General features: G+C 40.1%; 1 protein-coding gene across 5 annotated transcripts in view; it reads left to right on the top strand.

Annotated features, from left to right (window-relative positions):
- The window catches only part of arnt2 (aryl-hydrocarbon receptor nuclear translocator 2), a 369,880-nt gene that overhangs the window by 198,109 nt on the left and 152,543 nt on the right, over window positions 1-19,228 (top strand). For all 5 annotated transcript variants that reach the window (XM_080214131.1, XM_080214130.1, XM_080214133.1 and 2 more), the window contains one exon: window positions 14,823-14,899. In XM_080214131.1, coding sequence (XP_080070257.1) covers window positions 14,823-14,899 — 77 coding nt within the window. The remainder of the gene's footprint in view (window positions 1-14,822; window positions 14,900-19,228) is intronic.

Below are 19,228 nucleotides of genomic sequence, written 5' to 3'. Positions count from 1 at the left end.
CAAATTTCAAAAGGAGCAACAATCCACAAAATAGTTTCTGCGTAATTGTTCTTTTCCATGTAAGTTGGTAATGCTTCAGCGAGCAAGAACCTCTGCAGGCAAAAGGAACATATCCAAACATTGTTCCTTTTTTCGAATTAAACAAAAGCATTGGGGAGGATAGTTCCCTGGTGCATTCTCCATGGCACCACCTCAAAGAATTAGTATTGACTTGTAAACCGATCAATTTGCAATTTGGCATTCTTGCATCTGCCCTGATGAGTGCAAAACAAAAAGCTTTGACAGCGTTGTCTCTTTAGCAATAATGAACAAACGTGGCAAAGCCTGTTGCTCGAACATGACATGGAGTGTGATGGACAGTAATATGCACAAATGTATTTGTGAGTTGATACTGGATGTCCAATGGCATTTTGCAGGTTGAATCAGAGGAAACATTGTTTTATGATAGTATTGGGTAATGGCAGATAACACACGGATTTGTGATGACTGAATAAATAAATAACCCTTGTATTGTATTCTAGTGTTTTTGTTGTTGTTTTGGGGTTATAATTCTGGGATTTTGTACAGTTTTCCTTGCAGGACTGGGCTTTGGTACCATGGGAATTTGGCACTACTTAGGAGGTTCCAGGGTCTGGAAGCACTGGAGGGGTTACTACTTTAGAACTGACAGCACTGATGTGGGATCCGGATGTTTGACGTTGGTAAGTGGATCCCAGAGTTTCAAAACCAGAGGACCAGGCGACCCAGTGTATGGGGGTATTCCATGAGCTAACAGCAACCAAGGCATTAGTTCCAGGATTTGCCACCACCAGGATGTAGATCAATGTACTTTAGAGTACTTTAGATGGGTCAGTTTTCGTCCAGTGTGTGCAGGAGGGTTTCCTGACACAGTATGTAGATAGGCCAACAAGAGGCGAGGCCACATTGCATTTGGTACTGGGTAATGAACCAGGCCAGGTGTTAGATTTGGAGGTAGGTGAGCACTTTGGTGATAGTGACCACAATTCGGTTATATTTACGTTAGCGATGGAAAGGGATAGGTATATACCCACAGGGCAAGTGTTATAGCTGGGGGAAAGGAAATTATGATGCAATTAGGTGAGATTTAGGATGCTTAGGATATGGAAGGAAACTGCAGGGAATGGGCACAATTGAAATGTGTGAAGCTTGTTCAAGGAACAGCTACTGCATGTCTTTGATAAGTTATGTACCTGTCAGGCAGGGAGGAAGCGGTCAAGTGAGGGAACCGTGGTTTACTAAAGAAGTTGAATCGCTTGTGAAGAGGAAGAAGGAAACTTATGTCAAGGTGAGATGTGAAAGCTCAGTTAGGGTGCTTGAGAGTTACAAGTTAGCCAGGAAGGACCTAAAGAGAGAGCTAAGAAGAGCCAGGAGGGGACATGAGAAGTCTTTGGCAGGTAGGGCCAAGGAAAACCCTAAAGCTTTCTATAGGTATGTCAGGAATAAAAGAATGACTCGGGTAAGATTAGGGCGAGTCAGGACAGTAGTGAGAAGTTGTGTGTGGAGTCCAAAGAGATAGGAGAGGCGTTAAATGAATATTTTTTGTCAGTATTCACACAGGAAAAAGACAATGTTGTCGAGGAGAATGCTGAGATACAGGCTATTAGACTAGACGGGATTAAGGTTCATAAGGAGGAAGTGTTAACAATTCTGGAAAGTGTGAAAATAGATAAGTCCCCTGGGCTGGATGATATTTATCCTAGGATTCTCTGGGAGGCTGCGGAGGAGATTGCAGAGCCTTTGGCTTTGATCTTTAGGTCGTCATTGTCTACATCAATAGTACCAGAAGACTGGAAGATAGCAAATGTTGTCCCCTTGTTCAAGAAGGGGAGTAGTGACAAACTTTGGTAATTATGGACCAATGAGCCTTGCTTCTGATGTGGGCAAAGTTTTGGAAAGGATTATAAGAGATAGGATTTATAATCATCTGGAAAGGAATAATTTGCTTAGGGATAGTCAGCACAGTTTTGTGAAGGGTAGGTCGTGCCTCACAAACCTTTTTTGAGAAGGTGACCAAAGAGGTAATGAGGGTAAAGCAGTTGATGTGGTGTACATGGATTTTAGTAAAGTGTTTGATCAGATTCCCCATGGTAAACTATTGTAGAAGATATGGAGGCAAGGGATTGAGGGTGGTTTCGCGGTTTGGATCAGAAATTGGCTAGCTGCAAGAAGACAGAGGGTGGTGGTTGATGGGAAATGTTCATCCTGGAGTTCAGTTACTAGTGGTGTACCGCAAGGATCTGTTTTGGGGCCACCGCTGTTTGTCATTTTTATAAATGACCTGGATGAGGGCGTAGAAGGATGGGTTAGTAAATTTGTGGATGTCACTGAAGTCGGTGGAGTTGTGGACAGTGCGGAAGGATGTTGCAGGTTACAGAGGGACATAGATAAGCTGCAGAGCTGGGCTGAGAGGTGGCAAATGGAGTTTAATGCAGCAAAGTGTGAAGTGATTCACTTTGGAAGGAGTAACAGGAATACAGAGTACTGGGCTAATGGGAAAATACTTGGTAGTGTGATTGAGCAGAGAGATCTCAGTGTCCATGTGCGTAGATCCCTGAAAGTTGGCACCCAGATTGATAGGGTTGTTAAGAAGGCTTACGGTGTGTGTTAGCTTTTATTGGTAGAGGGATTGAATTTCGGAGCCGCACTTGGAATATTATGTACAATTCGGGTTGTCACATTATAGTAAGGATGTGGAAGCATTGGAAAGAGTGCCGAGGAGGTTTACCAGGACGTTGCCTGGTATGGTGGGAAGGTCTTATGAGGAAAGGCTGAGGGACTTGAGGCTGTTTTCGTTAGAGAGAAGAAGGTTAAGAGGTGACTTAATAGAGCATATGAGATGATCAGAGGATTAGATAGAGTGGACAGTGAGAGCCTTTTTCCTCAGATGGAGATGGCTAGCACGAGGGAACATAGCTTTAAATTGAGGGGTGATAGATATAGCACAGATGTCAGAGGTAGGTTCTTTACTCAGGGAATAGTAAGAGCGTGGAATGCCCTGCCTGCAACTGTAGTGGATTCGCCAATATTAAGGGCATTTAAATGGTTATTGGATAAACATATGGATGATATTGGAATAGTGTAGTTAAATGGGTTTAGATTGGTTTCACAGGTCAGTGCAACATTGAACATTACAGCACTCTCAATGTGTTTACCTTTACTAATTCAGTTGGTAGGGAGGATGGTCCGTAGATTTGGCAGACCTGAATTGGGAATGTGGACTTTTTCTGGTGTTGATAGTTTATTTGGAAAACTTGGTCTGCTTCTCATTGTAGCTGCATAAATAGTTATGGTTAATTATTTCTCAAAACAAATGATACTTTAGAATTCTTAGTAGAAACCATTCACAAAAGTATCTTAATCTGTTTCTCTGTGGTGGCCTTGCCTTCTGAAGTTTTCCAAAAGTATACAATTCATATTTTTTTACTCTGGAATTTCTCTTAAACAACTTCTGAAATTTATCTTCCAGCATGTTAATTATTTGGAAAAGCAAACTGATATAATACAAACTGTGAAAATATCTTGCCGTTTTGGTGTCCAAGATATTTTCAGTCAACAGAGATCACATCAACTTGAATATTAAAAATACAGCTGTACAATCCCCCTTTCTCTCATGTACTTACTTGCACTGTGTGAAGTGGAAAACAATATTCGCTATAACATTTTGCCTGAAAGAGTTGGCAGCCACTACCTCCAGCTGCTGTTTTAGCATCAGCAATGAGGAAAAAGTGATCATGGTCACAGGTTGGGGTTTACATTTGATGTCTGGCCATTCATTATCAATGGGCAGAGAACTTGGCAGTTTTTTAAAGCTTCAGTTAAAATTACATTGGGTTAAAGCACTCGTACTTGGCACGTTTAAACTGACCTTTTGTAATCGGATGCTGCAAATCTAGTATATGCCTAGATTGATATATTTTTTGATGTTTTTGTTTTAATACTCATGAATTTTGAACACTCAACTGAACAATGATGTCGGACAGTGAGCTCAGTAAGATAAAGTAAGTAGTAAGGGTCAAAACAATTAGGCTTCCGTTTTGCTTTTATCCCGACCATTGGGATCTGTTCTGTCCTAATATCAAGCACCAAATTTAGATTTCCGAATGGATTTTGATAAGGTTGTTCCCAAGTGAAGCCTACCTAAAATATAGGTGTGTAGATTGGAAACAACTTCATGGCATGGATAAGAAATTCTGTCTACCTGGAACGTAGGTTAACACGCTCTGTGTTCCAAATTAGGGTCTCTGAGAGATACCTTTTCCAGTTCATTGTCATGAGTTATAGAGCCATAGAGGTTTACAGCATGGAAACCGGCCGTTCGACCCAACTTGTTTGCGCTGCCCTTTTTTTTAAGTCCTTAAGCTAGTCCCAGTTGCCCACATTTGACCCATATCCCTCTGTAACCACCTTAGCCATGTAACTGTCCAAATGCTTTTTAAAAGACAATATTGTACCTGCCTCTACTGCTACCTCTGGCAGTTTGTTCCAGACACTCACCATACTATGTGTGAAAAAATTGCCCCTCTGGACACTTTTGTATCTCTCCCCTCTCACCTAAAACCTATGCCCTCTAGTTTTAGACTCCCCTACCTTTGGGAAAACAATATCTAGCTGATCTATGCCCCTCATTATTTTATAGACCTCTATAAGATCATTCCTCAACCTTCTACGCTCAAGAGAAAAAAATCCCAATTTATCCAGCGTCTCCTTATAACTCAAACCATCAAGTTCCAGTAGCATCCTAGTAAATCTTTTCTGCACTCTTTCTAGTTTAATAATATCCTTTCTGTAAAAGGGTAACAATAACTGTACACAGTATTCCAAGAATGGCCTTACCAACGTCTTGTACAATTTCAACAAGACGTCGCAACTTCGGTATTCAGTGTTCTAACCAATGAAACCAAGCATGCTGAATGCATTCTTCACCACTCTGTCCACCTGTGATTCCACTTTCAAAGAGCTATGAACATGTACCCCTAGATCTCTTTGTTCTGTAACTCTCCCCAAAGCCCTACCAATAACTGAGTAAGTCCTGCCTGGTCTGGTCTACCAAAATGCATCATCTTGCATTTATTTAGCTTAAACTCCAGCCCACTGGCCCAATTAATCAAGATCCAGTTGCAATCGGAGATAACTTTCTTTACTGTCCACTATGCCATCAGTCTTGGTGTCATCTACAAACTTATTAACCATGCCTCTTACGTTCTCATCCAAATCATTAATACAAATGAGAAATAACAGTGGACCCAGGACTGATGCCTAAGGAACACCGCTGGTCACAGGCCTCCAGTTTGAAAAACAACCCAGTACAATCACCCTTCTGTCATCAAGCCAATTTTGTATCCATTTAGCTACCTCACCCTGGATCCTATGAGATTTAACCTTATGCAACAATCTCGGCCTTTTGGCTAAGATCTAGTGTAGTATGGACATGCTGTGCTTCGTTTAGGTTACGTTTTAGCTTCATTTGAAGTAGTTTTTAAAAGCAGCATCTCAGCCGTTTGGCTAAGTTGCAAATGAGATCAAGCCTTGGAGGAGGAGCTATGCCTACTCCAATCAGCTTGGATCATATAGATCAAGCCCAAGACAGGAGGTGAGAGCCCTGTCTTGTCAGCTTGGATCGGGAATGTCTCAACTTGTTGAGACTCTGAATTGGACTTGATTTGATTGAATTGGAATAAAAACAAAAAAAAAACCTACCATGTGGTACCTTGTCAAAAACCTTGCTATAGTCCATGTAGACAATATCAACTGCACTGCCCTCATCTACCTTCTTGGTTACCCCTTCAGAAAACTCCATAATTCTCCCATAAATTGTCTCAATGCTCTGTAACTAGCTGAGGGACGTAACAAGAGTACTCCTATGTGATAGGGTTCCAAGATTTTCATGTTGTTGCCACGTGTACTATTTCAGCCTGTTTGAAGGTGGACTGAATGAATAACTGGATGAGATAAAGTTAGATAGAAATTAGTTACCAGCTTTATTTCATAGTTGGATGAACATACAGCATAAATGTGAAGATCAAACCCCCTTAATAAAATACATATGACTTATCCACATTCAATAATGCAAAATAAAGAACATAGGGCTTTTGACGTAAGCAAGATGGCTTTGAACTTTCCTCCAGCGCTTCTAAGCTCCTTATGTGAAAAGCCTCACAGCATTCCTCTCAACAAGCCTGACTTGCACTACATGGCTTTCTTGTCCCAAAAAGTCTGTCAATTTTATTGATTTTTCTAAATGCATTCCTCGTTTTCATGAACATGATGTGGAGTTGCTGGTGTTGGACTGGGGTGGGCATAGTAAGTAGTCTCACAACACCAGGTTAAAGTCCAACAGATTTATTTGGTAGCACGAGCTTTCAGAGCCTTGCCCCTTCATCAGATGTCTATTTTCTGTTTGTGAACTGAACCCTTCACTCACCTGATGAAGAGGCATTGCTCCGAAAGCAGGTTGGACTTTAACCTGGTGTTGTGAGACTATTCACTGTTCATGAACAGACCAGGATTGATTGATTTTCAAAAATAGTGTTGTTTGAGTTACCAAGTTAATCTGATAAGCAGTTAATTTTTAATTTCTGGGAAACACAATTCCCATTTTAATACAGAAACAAAATTCTGCGGATGCAAATTTTTGCAAGTTGTTCACATGCATAAATAATTTTCAAATCCTGAAATATGATATATTTATGACATGTAGGACCTAAGGGATAGGAATGGTAACATCCAAACCTGCAGATAATACTTAGCTACAAGACTTGGATCAAATGTAGACACAATAAAGGCAGATGAGTGGTTGGTCTATGCATTTTATAACTCACTGCTGACTATAGCTGATTGTGCACTGCGTAGGTTTCTCCTGGCCTTTTCCAAACTCCAGCTGAAATTACCTGAACTTAACCTTAGGAAGACTGAAGTCATTGTTTTTTTTTGTCCCTAGCCACTGATTCCATTCTTCTTCCTGGCCAGTGTCAAGTTGATTAAGACTGTTTATTGAGCCCTGCGCTGGTCATATGTCCACACAAAGGTTGCTTACTTCCCTCCAGAACTTGAGTTTATCCAAAAGTCTGCTGCACATATCCTAGTCTGTGCTAAATCCCGTTCGCCCGTCATCATCAACTAACATTAACTCCAAGCCCACCAGTGCCAAAATACTTAAGTCTTGCCATTGTGTTCAAATCTCTCCTTGGCCACACCTTTTACCATCTGTAGAACTTCCTTCAGCTCCTCAACCATCTAAGAACTTTGCATTCCATCAATTTTGTCATCTTGCACAATCTTACTATCTTTACCCTATTATTGACAATTTTGCAGTTCCCTCTCTCACCCCACCACCTCGCTGTTGCTCTCACTTCCTTTAAGGTGCTTTGTAAAACTTACCTTTTTGACCAAGCTTTAGGCCACCTGTCCTGGAGTGTTTTACCAATTAAATCTGCAAAAGTAATTGAGTGCTGTGAGTAATTAATCTCTGCACTGTATAGCTGCTTCCTGTGCTCCCACATCTCTAAACAGCAGATCCATGCCTTTTATAACTTCTGTGCAGTTCTTGTTAGTTATGCAGCTTAACAGCAGGAGTCAGCAATAAGAATATTACTTATGGATCTACATCACCCTCAGTCCTGAAGGCAGGATCTCTGGGCCGGTTATGTTCACAGATGCAGGCACAATTCAGTAATAATTTAGAACTTATTCAACTAGCTCCTGAAAAAGCTTCACAGGCTGAACAGTGGTCACCGAGTGAAAATGAGGCACATGGAGGTATTCCAAAAATGAAGGAAGATCAAACCACAAACAGAATACTTTGATTTTCTAAACAATAAGTATTTATCTTCTGTAGTTTGTCCTTCACTTCTTATGCAGTGACATAATTCGCTTTCAGCGCCCAGAGCTGAAATAATAATAACGGACAGATAGACATTTTTCTGGCTCGTTTCTATCAGTTCAAATGGTTAAGCAAATTGTCAGAATTCCAAGATTAGGACTGGAATGTATTTCTTTAAATAGTAGAAATATAGAAGTGCTTGCCAAGTTTTTCTATGATGATCAGAAAGTATTTTGTTTTGGAATAGAAATGTTCATTATAAGGGACCATTTACCCAGAAGTTTAGTACAAGTACAATGTGATTGATTAAGGATTGTGATTATGATGTCAAATTGGAATGTGTTAATATATTCCCAGTAAACCAGAACGGTTTAGCACTTGGAGAGGCTAGTTTTGGACGTTTGTGAAATTCTGACACCTTTGCAAGTCTCCCTTTGTTTAGTTTCTGCTGAATAGTGGATGAGATTGTCTAAATTTAATGATGGTACTAAAGATACACATTGTCATAAAAACCAGCTGAACCCTATAATAGACCATCTGGCGTTAAGAAATGGTTGCAGGCAATTATTATATAATGGTGCAACAGATGTCTGCCACACATGCTGTCCTTTGTAGGAATTATTTGTGCAAAAAATTCAGTTACAGGTCAGTCAGTCCATGGGTGATATATCAGCCAGTTGTGCTGTGTCCACAGTAATACAGATTGTTTTTACAACTCCAATTTTTAACTAATAGGTCTGTCAAGTTATTTCAGAATTAATTATGATTAATTTCTTAATTTTAATCTTCGTTTTAATCATACTTAGTGATGCACATGATGCAACACCACACGCATCTTCAGGTTTGTTTAGACTTATTATCAATGCGTAGATTTATATAAATCTTAATGAATCTTTTGTTGTGAACAGCAGCTTCTGTGAAGCTGAAACTCAGTTTATAACTGAATATAATCGACTGTTTTGCCCGACAGTCACCAGAAAGTTGAAATAAAATTGCCATTCGCAAGTCTCTCCGATACACAATGGGCTGGATTCCACCCCCTTCCCCCATGCTGTGTTTTCCGGCAGTGGAGGCAGCCTGGCAGCGGGATCTTCTGGTCTTTCTGCTGTCAATGAGATTTTCTGTTATTTGTATCCTCTGCCAGGAAGCCCATGGCAGGGACCGCCATCAGAGGGGACTGGAAGATCCCGTTGGCAGGAACGATTAGAAAATCCCACCCAATGATTTCTTTTAATTTTACCTTATTCTTCTATTGCCTTCTGTTGGATGTTAAACCATGTTAGTCACAATTTCTTACTTGTCCTATTTTCTACATTTGTTTTTAGCGCTCTCTGCTTGTTTATAAGGATGTCCCTCTGTCCCACCCAACCTAACCTGGTAGCTTTGTCTGGCCACCCAACTGGGGATGATACCTAACATGTGTTAACTTCAGCACAAAGATTTAGATTGATTCTCTGGTACAGGACTAAGGGAGAGAAATTAAATCAAGGACCTGTCTGCTCTCTGAGGTGGACAGAAAAGATGCTATGGCACTGTTTCAGAAAAAGAATAACGGAGTCATTCCTGGCGCCTGACCAGTATTTAACATTTAACCTACATTACAGCAACAAATTATCTGACCAGGTCACGCTGCAGCCTGTAGAACCATTTCCTATATTACCATAGTGACTACACTTCAAAAGGACTTGGTTGGCTGTAAAGCATTTGGCTGTTTTGAAGCCACGGAAAGCTCTTTATGTAAGTATTTTTATTGTCACCATTGCATTGTTCCATAATCCAGTTAATCACTGGGAAAATTCTGCTTTTATCCACTATGTCCCATTTCTTAATTTTAAACACTTCTATCAGATCCCAGTTTATCTCTCCTGTTCTAATGAAACAGTCCCATTTTTGAAAACCATTCTTTACATTTACATTTCCTCATATCAGGTGAATCTGCATTATAACCTTGCATTACCTCAGCAATCGTCCTACAGTACAGAGTCCAAAACTGCTCCTAGTATTCTAACCATGGTCTTTGTAAGGTTTTATACATATTCACCATTACATCATAAATTCATTTCTACTACCTACTGTAAAACCTAGTGTTCAGTTAATATGCTCATGGAATTATTCACTTGAGGCACTGTTTTTAACATTGTGAACCTGACCCCAGCCTCAAATCCAAATGAGCTTTTGCTCATCAATCCAAACCCCATTTAGTCAGTGTAATTATTACTTTTATACTAAAATATTCTAGTTCACATTTTCTGACATAGTATATTCAATCCTAAAAATGTTCTCTTTAAAGTTCGTTTTGCTTTCAGAATTATTTATTGTCTTTCATTTTTAATATCATTAAATTTGGTTATCAGCTCCCTCTAGCCCCGTGACTAAAGTTTCTTCAATCTTCGTAAGTCAATTCTTTCACATCGTGCGTCAGGAACATGGTATATCTTCACACTACTTCTGGATCTTATATGTTTCTCTTGTACTTTGTTGACCTTGTACCCTGTTAATACAATATTAAGGAGTGATTTGCAGGGACACTATATTTCAGTGTTCTAATACTGTTGTTTTACTAATCGCTGCTGCGTAATGACTGAACATGCCAGTCAACTAGATCTCTTTCCAGTTGTCACTTAACTTACTGAGATCATAAAGCTCCTTTATAATCCATTTCTCATCCAATGCGTGACAGTTTAACCTTAGGATTTTGTGCATCATTATTCTTCTTGCCTACCAATTTGATTTTAATTCAAGTTGTATGTTGGCAGCTATTTTATTGTTTGCACCTCATGCTGTAATTGTAGAATCTTCTTGTACGAAAGGGAGCTATTTGGTTAATCATGCTTGAACTTTCCAATTAGTCCAACTTCTCAATGCTTTCCCTATAGCCCTGCAAAGATTGCCTCTGCAAATATATTATCCAATTCCTTTTTGCAAGTTCCTATTGGTCTGCGTCCACCACAATTTAAAGTATTGAATTCCAGATTATCATAACTTGCTATGTAAAAGGAGAACTTGGTTCCCTTCTGGTTCTTTTGCCAATTTTCTTAACTCTGTGCTCTCTAGTTACTTTCCCATTTGTCAATGGAAACAATTCCCCCCCCCGCCCCCCTTTTCCCCCTCACAGGAGAATCTGGAATTAGGGGACACAGTTTAAAATGAGGATCTCCCATCCAAGTCAGAGATCAGGAAGCAGTTCTGTCAGCTGAACTTTGCCCTTTGGAGTTTTCTTCCATTGAGAGCAATGGAAACTGGATCATATATTCAAAACTGATGTTTGATTGACAAGGGAGTGAGGGTTATGGGGAACAGGCAGGAAAGTGCAGTTAAGGCCATCATTAGCCCAACCATAATTTTATTGAATGGCAGAGCTGGCACAATGGGCAAAATCCTCCTGCTCCTATTTTTTATGATCTTCTGATTTATTCTATGCAAACCCCACATAATTTTGAGTTAACGTTTATTTATTAGTCACAAGTAGTCTTTCATTAACACTGCAAAGAAGTTACTGTGAAAATCCCCTAGTTGCCACACTCCAGTGCCTGTTCGGGTACACTGAGGGAGAATTTAGCATGGCCAGTGCACCTAACCTGCACATCTGTTGGAGGAAACCCAAGCAGACACGGGGAGAATGTGGAAACTCCACACAATGACCCAAGCTGGGAATCGAACCCGGGTCCCTGACAGTGTGAGGCAGCAGTGCTTACCACCGTGTACGCTTTTATTACACTTTTATTACTTTCTTTTCAGTAAGGAGAACAAGCCAAGCTTCTCTTGACTCTCCATGTAACCGAAGTCTTACATGCTTAGTATCATTATAATAAATCTCCTATGTATACTTCCTATTGCCTTGGCATCCTTCTTAAAGTATGGTGGCCAGAATTGGATCTAATACTCCAGCTGCGGCCTCATTGAATTAGCATATAAACATTTACTGCAGCTTACTTGCTATTGTCTTCTGTTCCTAAAGCCAAGGATTCTGCATGTTTAACAGTCCTACTATTGTATATGCAATCACCCAGCTCTCTGTTCCTTCACCCACTTCAGAATTTGACATTTAGTTTATATTACCTTCTCTTTCCTGAAATGCATAATTTCACAATTGCATTTATAAAATTCCATCTGCCATCTGTCTGCCTATTTTGCCAGTGTTAAGTATCTTGCTGAAGTCTGTGATTATCATCCTCACTGTTTAACTACAAACTATGAAATTGTGTCCCTACGTTGTCTGTGAATTTGACCACAGAAGAGAGCTGAGCGTTGATCTGTGAGGCAGTGTATTCCTTGCTTTCCATCTCCTAGCCAACATCATTCCCTTAACAAGTGTCTACTGGTTTCGTCCCTACTGTCAATTGTTAATCCTTCTCTAGGTTTCATTCAAATTCACTAAGTTAAAGCAGACTTTCAAACAATACTTTTTCAGTTACTTCTGAAAGTACATCATGCTTATATAGCACTTTTCCTGATTGAATTGGGTGATGTTTCTTCAGTAAAAATAAAGGAGGTTTTTTTTCGTTCTGAAGTCATGTGTAGCTGTTTTGTGCCGGTTTATTCCACGTAAATTAGCTCCCTATGAATGTATTGTATTACCAGTTAAGTGATGAAATACTCAGGCCTGTAATCCGTTTGGCTCCTTCTTCAACTTTTAAATTTTCTTAATTACCTTACTTGTATCAGAAGTGACACTGGTAGTAGATTAGAGCAGGAGCATGATGTATTCATTCTGAATAGGGGTGGTAAAATTAAGGAGAATGAGGGCTCAAAATGATTTAATTTGCTGGTGCTGCCTTTGATTGTTGCTGCACAGACTGCTATCTATCCTGTTGTTGCTCAATACTTTTGGAATTTTGTTATTTGCCTTTCTCTCAGAACTATGAAATAAGCAGAATTCTGCTACCATTTTTTTTCAGTAATTGAAATTTCTAATGTCCAAAATGACATTAGAAATGACTGAAGGACGCCTCTTCAAAACTTGCTTCCAAGGTCCCACTGCTAGCAGTTCCAGGTTTCTAACCTGTAATTCAGCCCGATACTCAGGATCGGGACCATGGAATGAAAGCCAAGTCCCAGAATTCAGTGTTAAGCATGCCTAATTTAAATCACCTGACAATGTGAAATTTTAAGAAATACTGTACTGATACTTGGTTCATGAATAAGGAAATTAGAAACTTTTGTTTGTAGCGTTATACTAATTGAAGTATCTTTGAAATGAGAGAGCCAGTGTCAATGTTTGTCAATCAGTGTCTGTTTAAAAAGTCAGAACAACATAAATTTACACGCTGCACTTAAGAATCCTTCTCAAGGAACTTCATAGGAATGTAATCAGAAAAAGATTCAAGCAGAACCAAAGAAAATATTTGGACAGGTGAATTAAAAATTTGATCAATGAGGTAGTTTTTAAGGTGTATCTTAAAGGAAGAGATAGAGAGAGGCAGGGAATTCCAGAGTTTAAAGTCTGGATAGTTGAAGGTAAAGCTGCCAATGAAGAAAGTGAAAAATGCACAAGAGACTAAAGCTGGAGGAATGCAGAATTTTTGATTGGTTGTAAGTGCTGGTAGAATTCTGTGTACAATTACCTTCCTTTAATTCAGGTCTAAACACTGCTGCCCTAGCAGGGAGGCCTTTTCACTCATTTCCGCCATGAATAATTGCATGAATCACTTCCTATTTAGCATACACTTTGACTTTGCATCTCCAATCCAGTAAAATAACATTTAAATAACGTGAAATTGTTTCCCTTTTGTAAAAATAATAGTGTTCAATTTCGTTTTAAATCTTCTTGCCTAAAAAAAGTTCTGCTGAATATTTTGCAAGTGTTGTACTGTAATTTCTCAGTAATTGAATGCTGCTGGTAAGTAACTTGATAACATAATGTAATAGGCACTCACTTAAGCATTGGCTCCTCAATTGAGGGTACCTGGCCCACTAATATAAAAGCATATGGTGCATTATATCTGATTGGTTTTAGATTTGGTTCTATTAGAATCCTAATGTTTTGTTATTTAAATGCACTATACAATGGTGTGGAGAAGCAGCTTGCTGTCTTCTTTGATCCATTCTCTGAAGCCGCTGTTAATTCCTCCTCCTTTGTGCTTGTGTGCAAGAATGAATTCAGCCACTTCAAGCTGATAAAGCTTCAGGCCTGGAGGATTAATAAGAAACCTAGTTTTCTGATTGATGGATTTTTACTAGTCAGGGAGCAGTTTTTGCCATCCTTCGACGCATGCCGTTTTTAACCTCTTGTTCTCCACTGCTTCATCAGCGTAGCCAGCCGTTATGCCTTTTATCTTCTCCTGAGGAAAAGTCCTTAAATAGGCATTAGCAATAATTGAAACTTTCTTCAAACATCTCAATATTCTGACTCTTGTGTTTAAATCCCTACAGGGTCCTGGCACTCCCACCCCCTCTTCCCTGCAGTTCTTACCAGCTGCTTCAACTTTACAAATGCTCCTCCAGTTCTTCGATCCACTGGCTTTGAGCCATTCCCCCTCTGTTTGTGGCTGTCTTTGGCTCCACACACTAGTTCCCTCTATAAACCACACCACCTCTCTCCTTTCTGAATACCCTTAATACCCAACTCTTGCTTCTGGTTGAGCATTGTTTTTGATCACTTTTACCTCTCGTGCAGCAGGTGATCACTGTCCCATCACAACCTTTTGTGAACCACAAGATCTCTTGGTGCTGCGGTACGTAGCAGAACTCCATATCTACTTGTTCACTAGGAAGTTGGATGTAGGGGTAGTTGGCCACCGATAAATCTGATCAATTAATCACATTTTGCAATTTAATTAGGCAAACGTAATATGACAGTGAAAGATATTTCCTGGAGCGTTATTTTGTTGCATAAACTATTCGGAGACTTTGCCTGAATGAGGTCAACTTGTTTGTTTCTGTGTCCAAAATGGATATTTTCAGAGTTCAACCAGAGTAAAGTGATAGTAAAAGTGATGATATTTCTTATTAATGACAGCGTGAAATATTTGTTCTTTGGCAGGAATGACCCTTCCAGAGGAAGAATCAGATGGCGGACAAAACAGTAAATTTTGCCTTGTTGCAATTGGACGCCTTCAGGTATTTCAGTATTCGGTTGATGAAAGTCATATGGTTGTCTCTTTTCTGCAACAGACGGCGCAGACATCAGTTCAATTCTGCTTCACTTCAGAGTGCTGCAAGAGAAGACAAATGAGTCATTTATATATAACTTCATAAAAATCTAATACCAATTTTGTAAAGTAAACCTGGTGTATTAAAAACCTCATGAAGCTTTCCTCTGGCTATTAGAGTTTTTTGAGGATGTAATGAACAAGATAGATAAAGGCGAATCAGAAAATATCAGCTGGAACTCTCCGGTCATTCACATTGATGGCACTCTCTGGTCCCACCAGTAGTGCACCCCCTCCCGTGGGTTTCCCAGTGACTTGATAGCGAGCTTTTGTGAGACCACTCTGAGAGTACTGTATTTTGGTGGCTTTACCTAAGAAAGGGTATACATGTCGTAGAAGCAACATACAAATTAGTCCTTGGAATGAGAGGCTTAAAGTAGTCACAAATAAGGCTTACATTAACATTGCAATGAAATTACTGAGAAATTCCCCTAGTTGCTTCACTCTGGCACCTGTTTGGGTCAATACACTAACCAATAGGCTTGGCCTGTGATGAGAGATTGGACCTATACCCTCTGGATTTTCGAAGAATGAGAGATAACCACATTGAAACTTCTAAGGTTCTCAAGAGCTTATAGTTATTTGCTGAGAGATTGTTTCTCCCCTAACTGAAGAGTTAGAACTAGGGGGTGTAGCCTCAGATAAGGAGCCAATCACTTAAGACAGATGCAGAGAAATTTCTTCACTTAGAGCTAAAAATCATTGGAATTTTTTAACTTTGAGAACTCTGGATGTATGGTCAATGTGTATATTTAAAGCTGAGATAGATCTTTGGATTCTAGGGGAAGCCAGGATATGGGGATTGAACAGGAAAGTGGAATAGTGAGGTCCAGGATCATCCATGATTTTATTGAATGGTGGAGTAGGCTCAAAGGATCCATATGGCCAACTCATATACCTATTTCTTATCTTAATCATATGAGATAAAAATGGTTGTGTCAACTTATTGCACTTTTTTTAAGATAAAGACCTGCAATAAATCAAGCTCACCAGCCTATTAACAGCAATATTGTATATGTGTTCTGCAGGACTTTTTGCTCTTCTGGTTGAGTAGGAAATTCTGATACTGGAAAGGAATAGCAACTCGGGCAAAGGTTGATACTTACCAAGCTCAATGCTCATGTTTCATAGGTAGATATGTTAAATGGGATGGGTCCACAGCTCAGAAGGTTCATTTGATTTCTGACACTCCTGTGCACAACAAGCAAAACATTTTCTGCGAGGTAGAGAGCCTTCACGTTGTGAGGAAAACAGTCAAAAATAAATTGAGATGAAACTTCGGTCATGCAGAAAACAAATGGGAAATGCATTGTTTTGCGACTATCCATATGCTGTACGCTTAATATATCACCAGACAATGCTGTCTAAATTGAGATTTTCTTTTTAAATACTGTTTTCACAATTGCAGTTTTCCTTTAGTGATATTTTTCAAGCTTTGTTTTTTCCAGAATGTCGAGGCTCTTAGATGCGGTTGATTCTAAATTGGAAACAGAATCTGTTCAAAATTCAATACTAGGCAACTTTCCAAAACTCATAGAATTGTTTTATTCTGCAACAAATTCACATGAGCGAGTCCCTTTAATGGTTTAAGCATTACATTTTGATCAGTAATGTTTACAGCTTTGCACTATTAGAAGTAGCAAATTTCTAACAACGATCTATGCAGCACAAACACAGTGAGTTCACCCTACCTGTGCAGCCTCTTTGAAAGAGCAATCTAATTAGTCCCACTCCTCTTTTTCCTGCAAATTCCTCTTCCTCAACGAGATGTTCCATTCCATTTATAACGTAATCATTGAATCTGCTTCCACTTGCCTCTTGGGGATTGCATTCCTGACCATAATTCACTGAGTAAGAAAGTTTGCTCCTCATTCTCCCCCTGGATTGTTTGCTAATTGTCTTAAATCTGTGTTCTCTGGTTACCAGCCTGCTGCCAGTAGAAAAAAACACAAGCTTCTCACTAGCTACTCCATCAAACTCCCTCATAATTTTGAACACGCTTATTAAGTCATCTCTTAATTTTTTTAGGAGGAAGAATAATCCCAGCTTTTTTGATCTGCCCAAACGTGGTCCCTAAGCCCTGGTGCCATTCTTGTACATCTCCTCTGCACCTTCCCTAAGGCTTTGACATATTTCCTTGCATGTGGGTGCCAAAATTGGATTCAATACTCCGGCTGAGGCTTAACTATCGATTTATGGATGTTTAGTATAAAGTTCTTGTTTTAGTACTGAATGCCTCTACTTATGAAGCCAGAATCATGTATGCTTGTCAAAGAGCCTGATCAATTTGTCCTAGACCCGTGGAGATCTTTGCTTGTGAACCCCAAAGAGTTTTACCATTCCAATGCAGCTGTTAATAATTTATAATTTATATTCTCTTCTTATTTTCCCTTCCAATATACATTAAATTTGACCTGCCCATTTTCACTTGTGTGACGGTAACACCATTAGACATAAGAGCAGAATTAGGCCATTCAGCCCATCGAGTCTGCTCCGCCATTCAATCATCGCTGATTTTTTTTTTCTCATCCCCATTCTCCTGCTTTTTCCCCATAATCTCTGATCCCCTTATTAATCAAGAACCTATCTATCTCTGTCTTAAAAATACACAATGACTTGGCCTCCACAGCCTTCTGCGGCAAAGAGTTCCACAAATTCACCACTCTCTGCCTAAAAAATTCCTGCTGATTTCTGTTTTAAAGGATCGTCCCTTTAGCCTGAGGCTGTGCCCTCTGGTTCTAGTTTTCCCGACTAGTGGAAACGTCCTCTCCATGTGCATTATATCCAGGCCTCACAGTATCCTGTGAATTTAAAATAAGATCCTCCCTCATCCTTCTAAACTCCAACAAGTACAGACCCAGAGTCCTCAACCATTCCTCATATGACAAGCCCTTTGTTCCAGGGATCATTCTTGTAAACCTCCTTTGGACACTTTCCAAGGCCAGCACGTTCTTCCTTAGATAAGGGACCCAAAACTACTCACAGTACTCCAAATGGGGTTTGGCTAGAGCCCTATGCAGCCTCAGAAGTACATCCCTATTCTTGTACTCTAGCCCTCTCAACATTAATGCTAACATTCCCAACTGCCGACTGAACCTTAAGAGAATTTTGAACAATGACTCCCAAGTCCCTTTGTGTTTCTGATTTCCTAAGCATTTCCCCATTTAGAAAATAGTCTATGCCTCCATTCCTCCTTCCAAAGTGCCTATCCTCACACTTTTCCACATTATATTCCATCTGCCACTTCTTTGCCCACTCTCATAACCTGTCCAAGTCCTTCTACAGTCGTGTGTTCCCCCCCCCCGCTTCCTCAATACTATCTGTCCCTCTACATATCTTTGCATCATCTGCAAACTTAGCAATAGTGTCTTCAGTTCCTTCCTCCAGTGTCTGTGCGGAGTTTGCACATTCCTCTCATGTCTGTGTGGGTTTCCTCCCACAGTCCAAAGATGTGCTAGGTGCCATCTTTGTGCCAAAGAGGGTTAGGTTGATTGGCTGTGCTAAAATTGCCCCTTAATATTCTGAGATGCGTAGATTAGAGGGATTAGCGGGTAAATATGTAGGTATATGGGGTTAGGACCTGGGTGAGATTGTGGTCGGTGCAGACACAATGGGCCAAATGGCCTCTTTTTGCACTGTAGGGTTTCTATGTTTCTTTCAAATCATTAATGAGTATTGTGAAAAGTTGTGGTCCCAGCACTGACCCCTGAGACACACCACTAGACACCGGCTGCCATCCTGAGAAAGGCCCCTTTATCCCCACTCTCTGCCTTCTGCCAGTCAGCCTGTCCTCTATCCATGCCAGGATCTTACGCTGAACACCATGGGTACTTAACTTATTTAACAATCTCCTATGTAGCACCATGTTAAAGACCTTCTGGAAATCTAAATAAATCACGTCCACTGGCTCTCCTTTATATAACTTCCTTGTTACCTCCTCAAAGAACTCTAACAGATTTGTCAGACGTGACCTCCCCTTGACAAAGCCATGCTGACTCAGTCCTTTCTTATCATGCACTTCCAAGTACTCTGATTTCATCTTTAATAATAGACTCTAAAGTCTTGCCAATGATCGAAGTCAGGCTAACTGGCCTATAATTTTCTGTCTGCTGCCTCCCACCCTTCTTAAACAGCGGTGTTATGTTCACTGCTTTCCAATCCTCTGGTACCCCCCCGCCTCCACAATTTCCTCAGCTATCTCTTTTAGAGCCCTGGGGTGTAGTCCATCTGGTCCAGG

This window comes from Carcharhinus amblyrhynchos, chromosome 28, assembly GCF_965287045.1.
Source record: "Carcharhinus amblyrhynchos chromosome 28, sCarAmb.v2.hapA, whole genome shotgun sequence".
In the NCBI taxonomy this organism is placed as follows: domain Eukaryota; kingdom Metazoa; phylum Chordata; class Chondrichthyes; order Carcharhiniformes; family Carcharhinidae; genus Carcharhinus; species Carcharhinus amblyrhynchos.
This window is presented reverse-complemented; position numbering and strand designations above follow the sequence as displayed.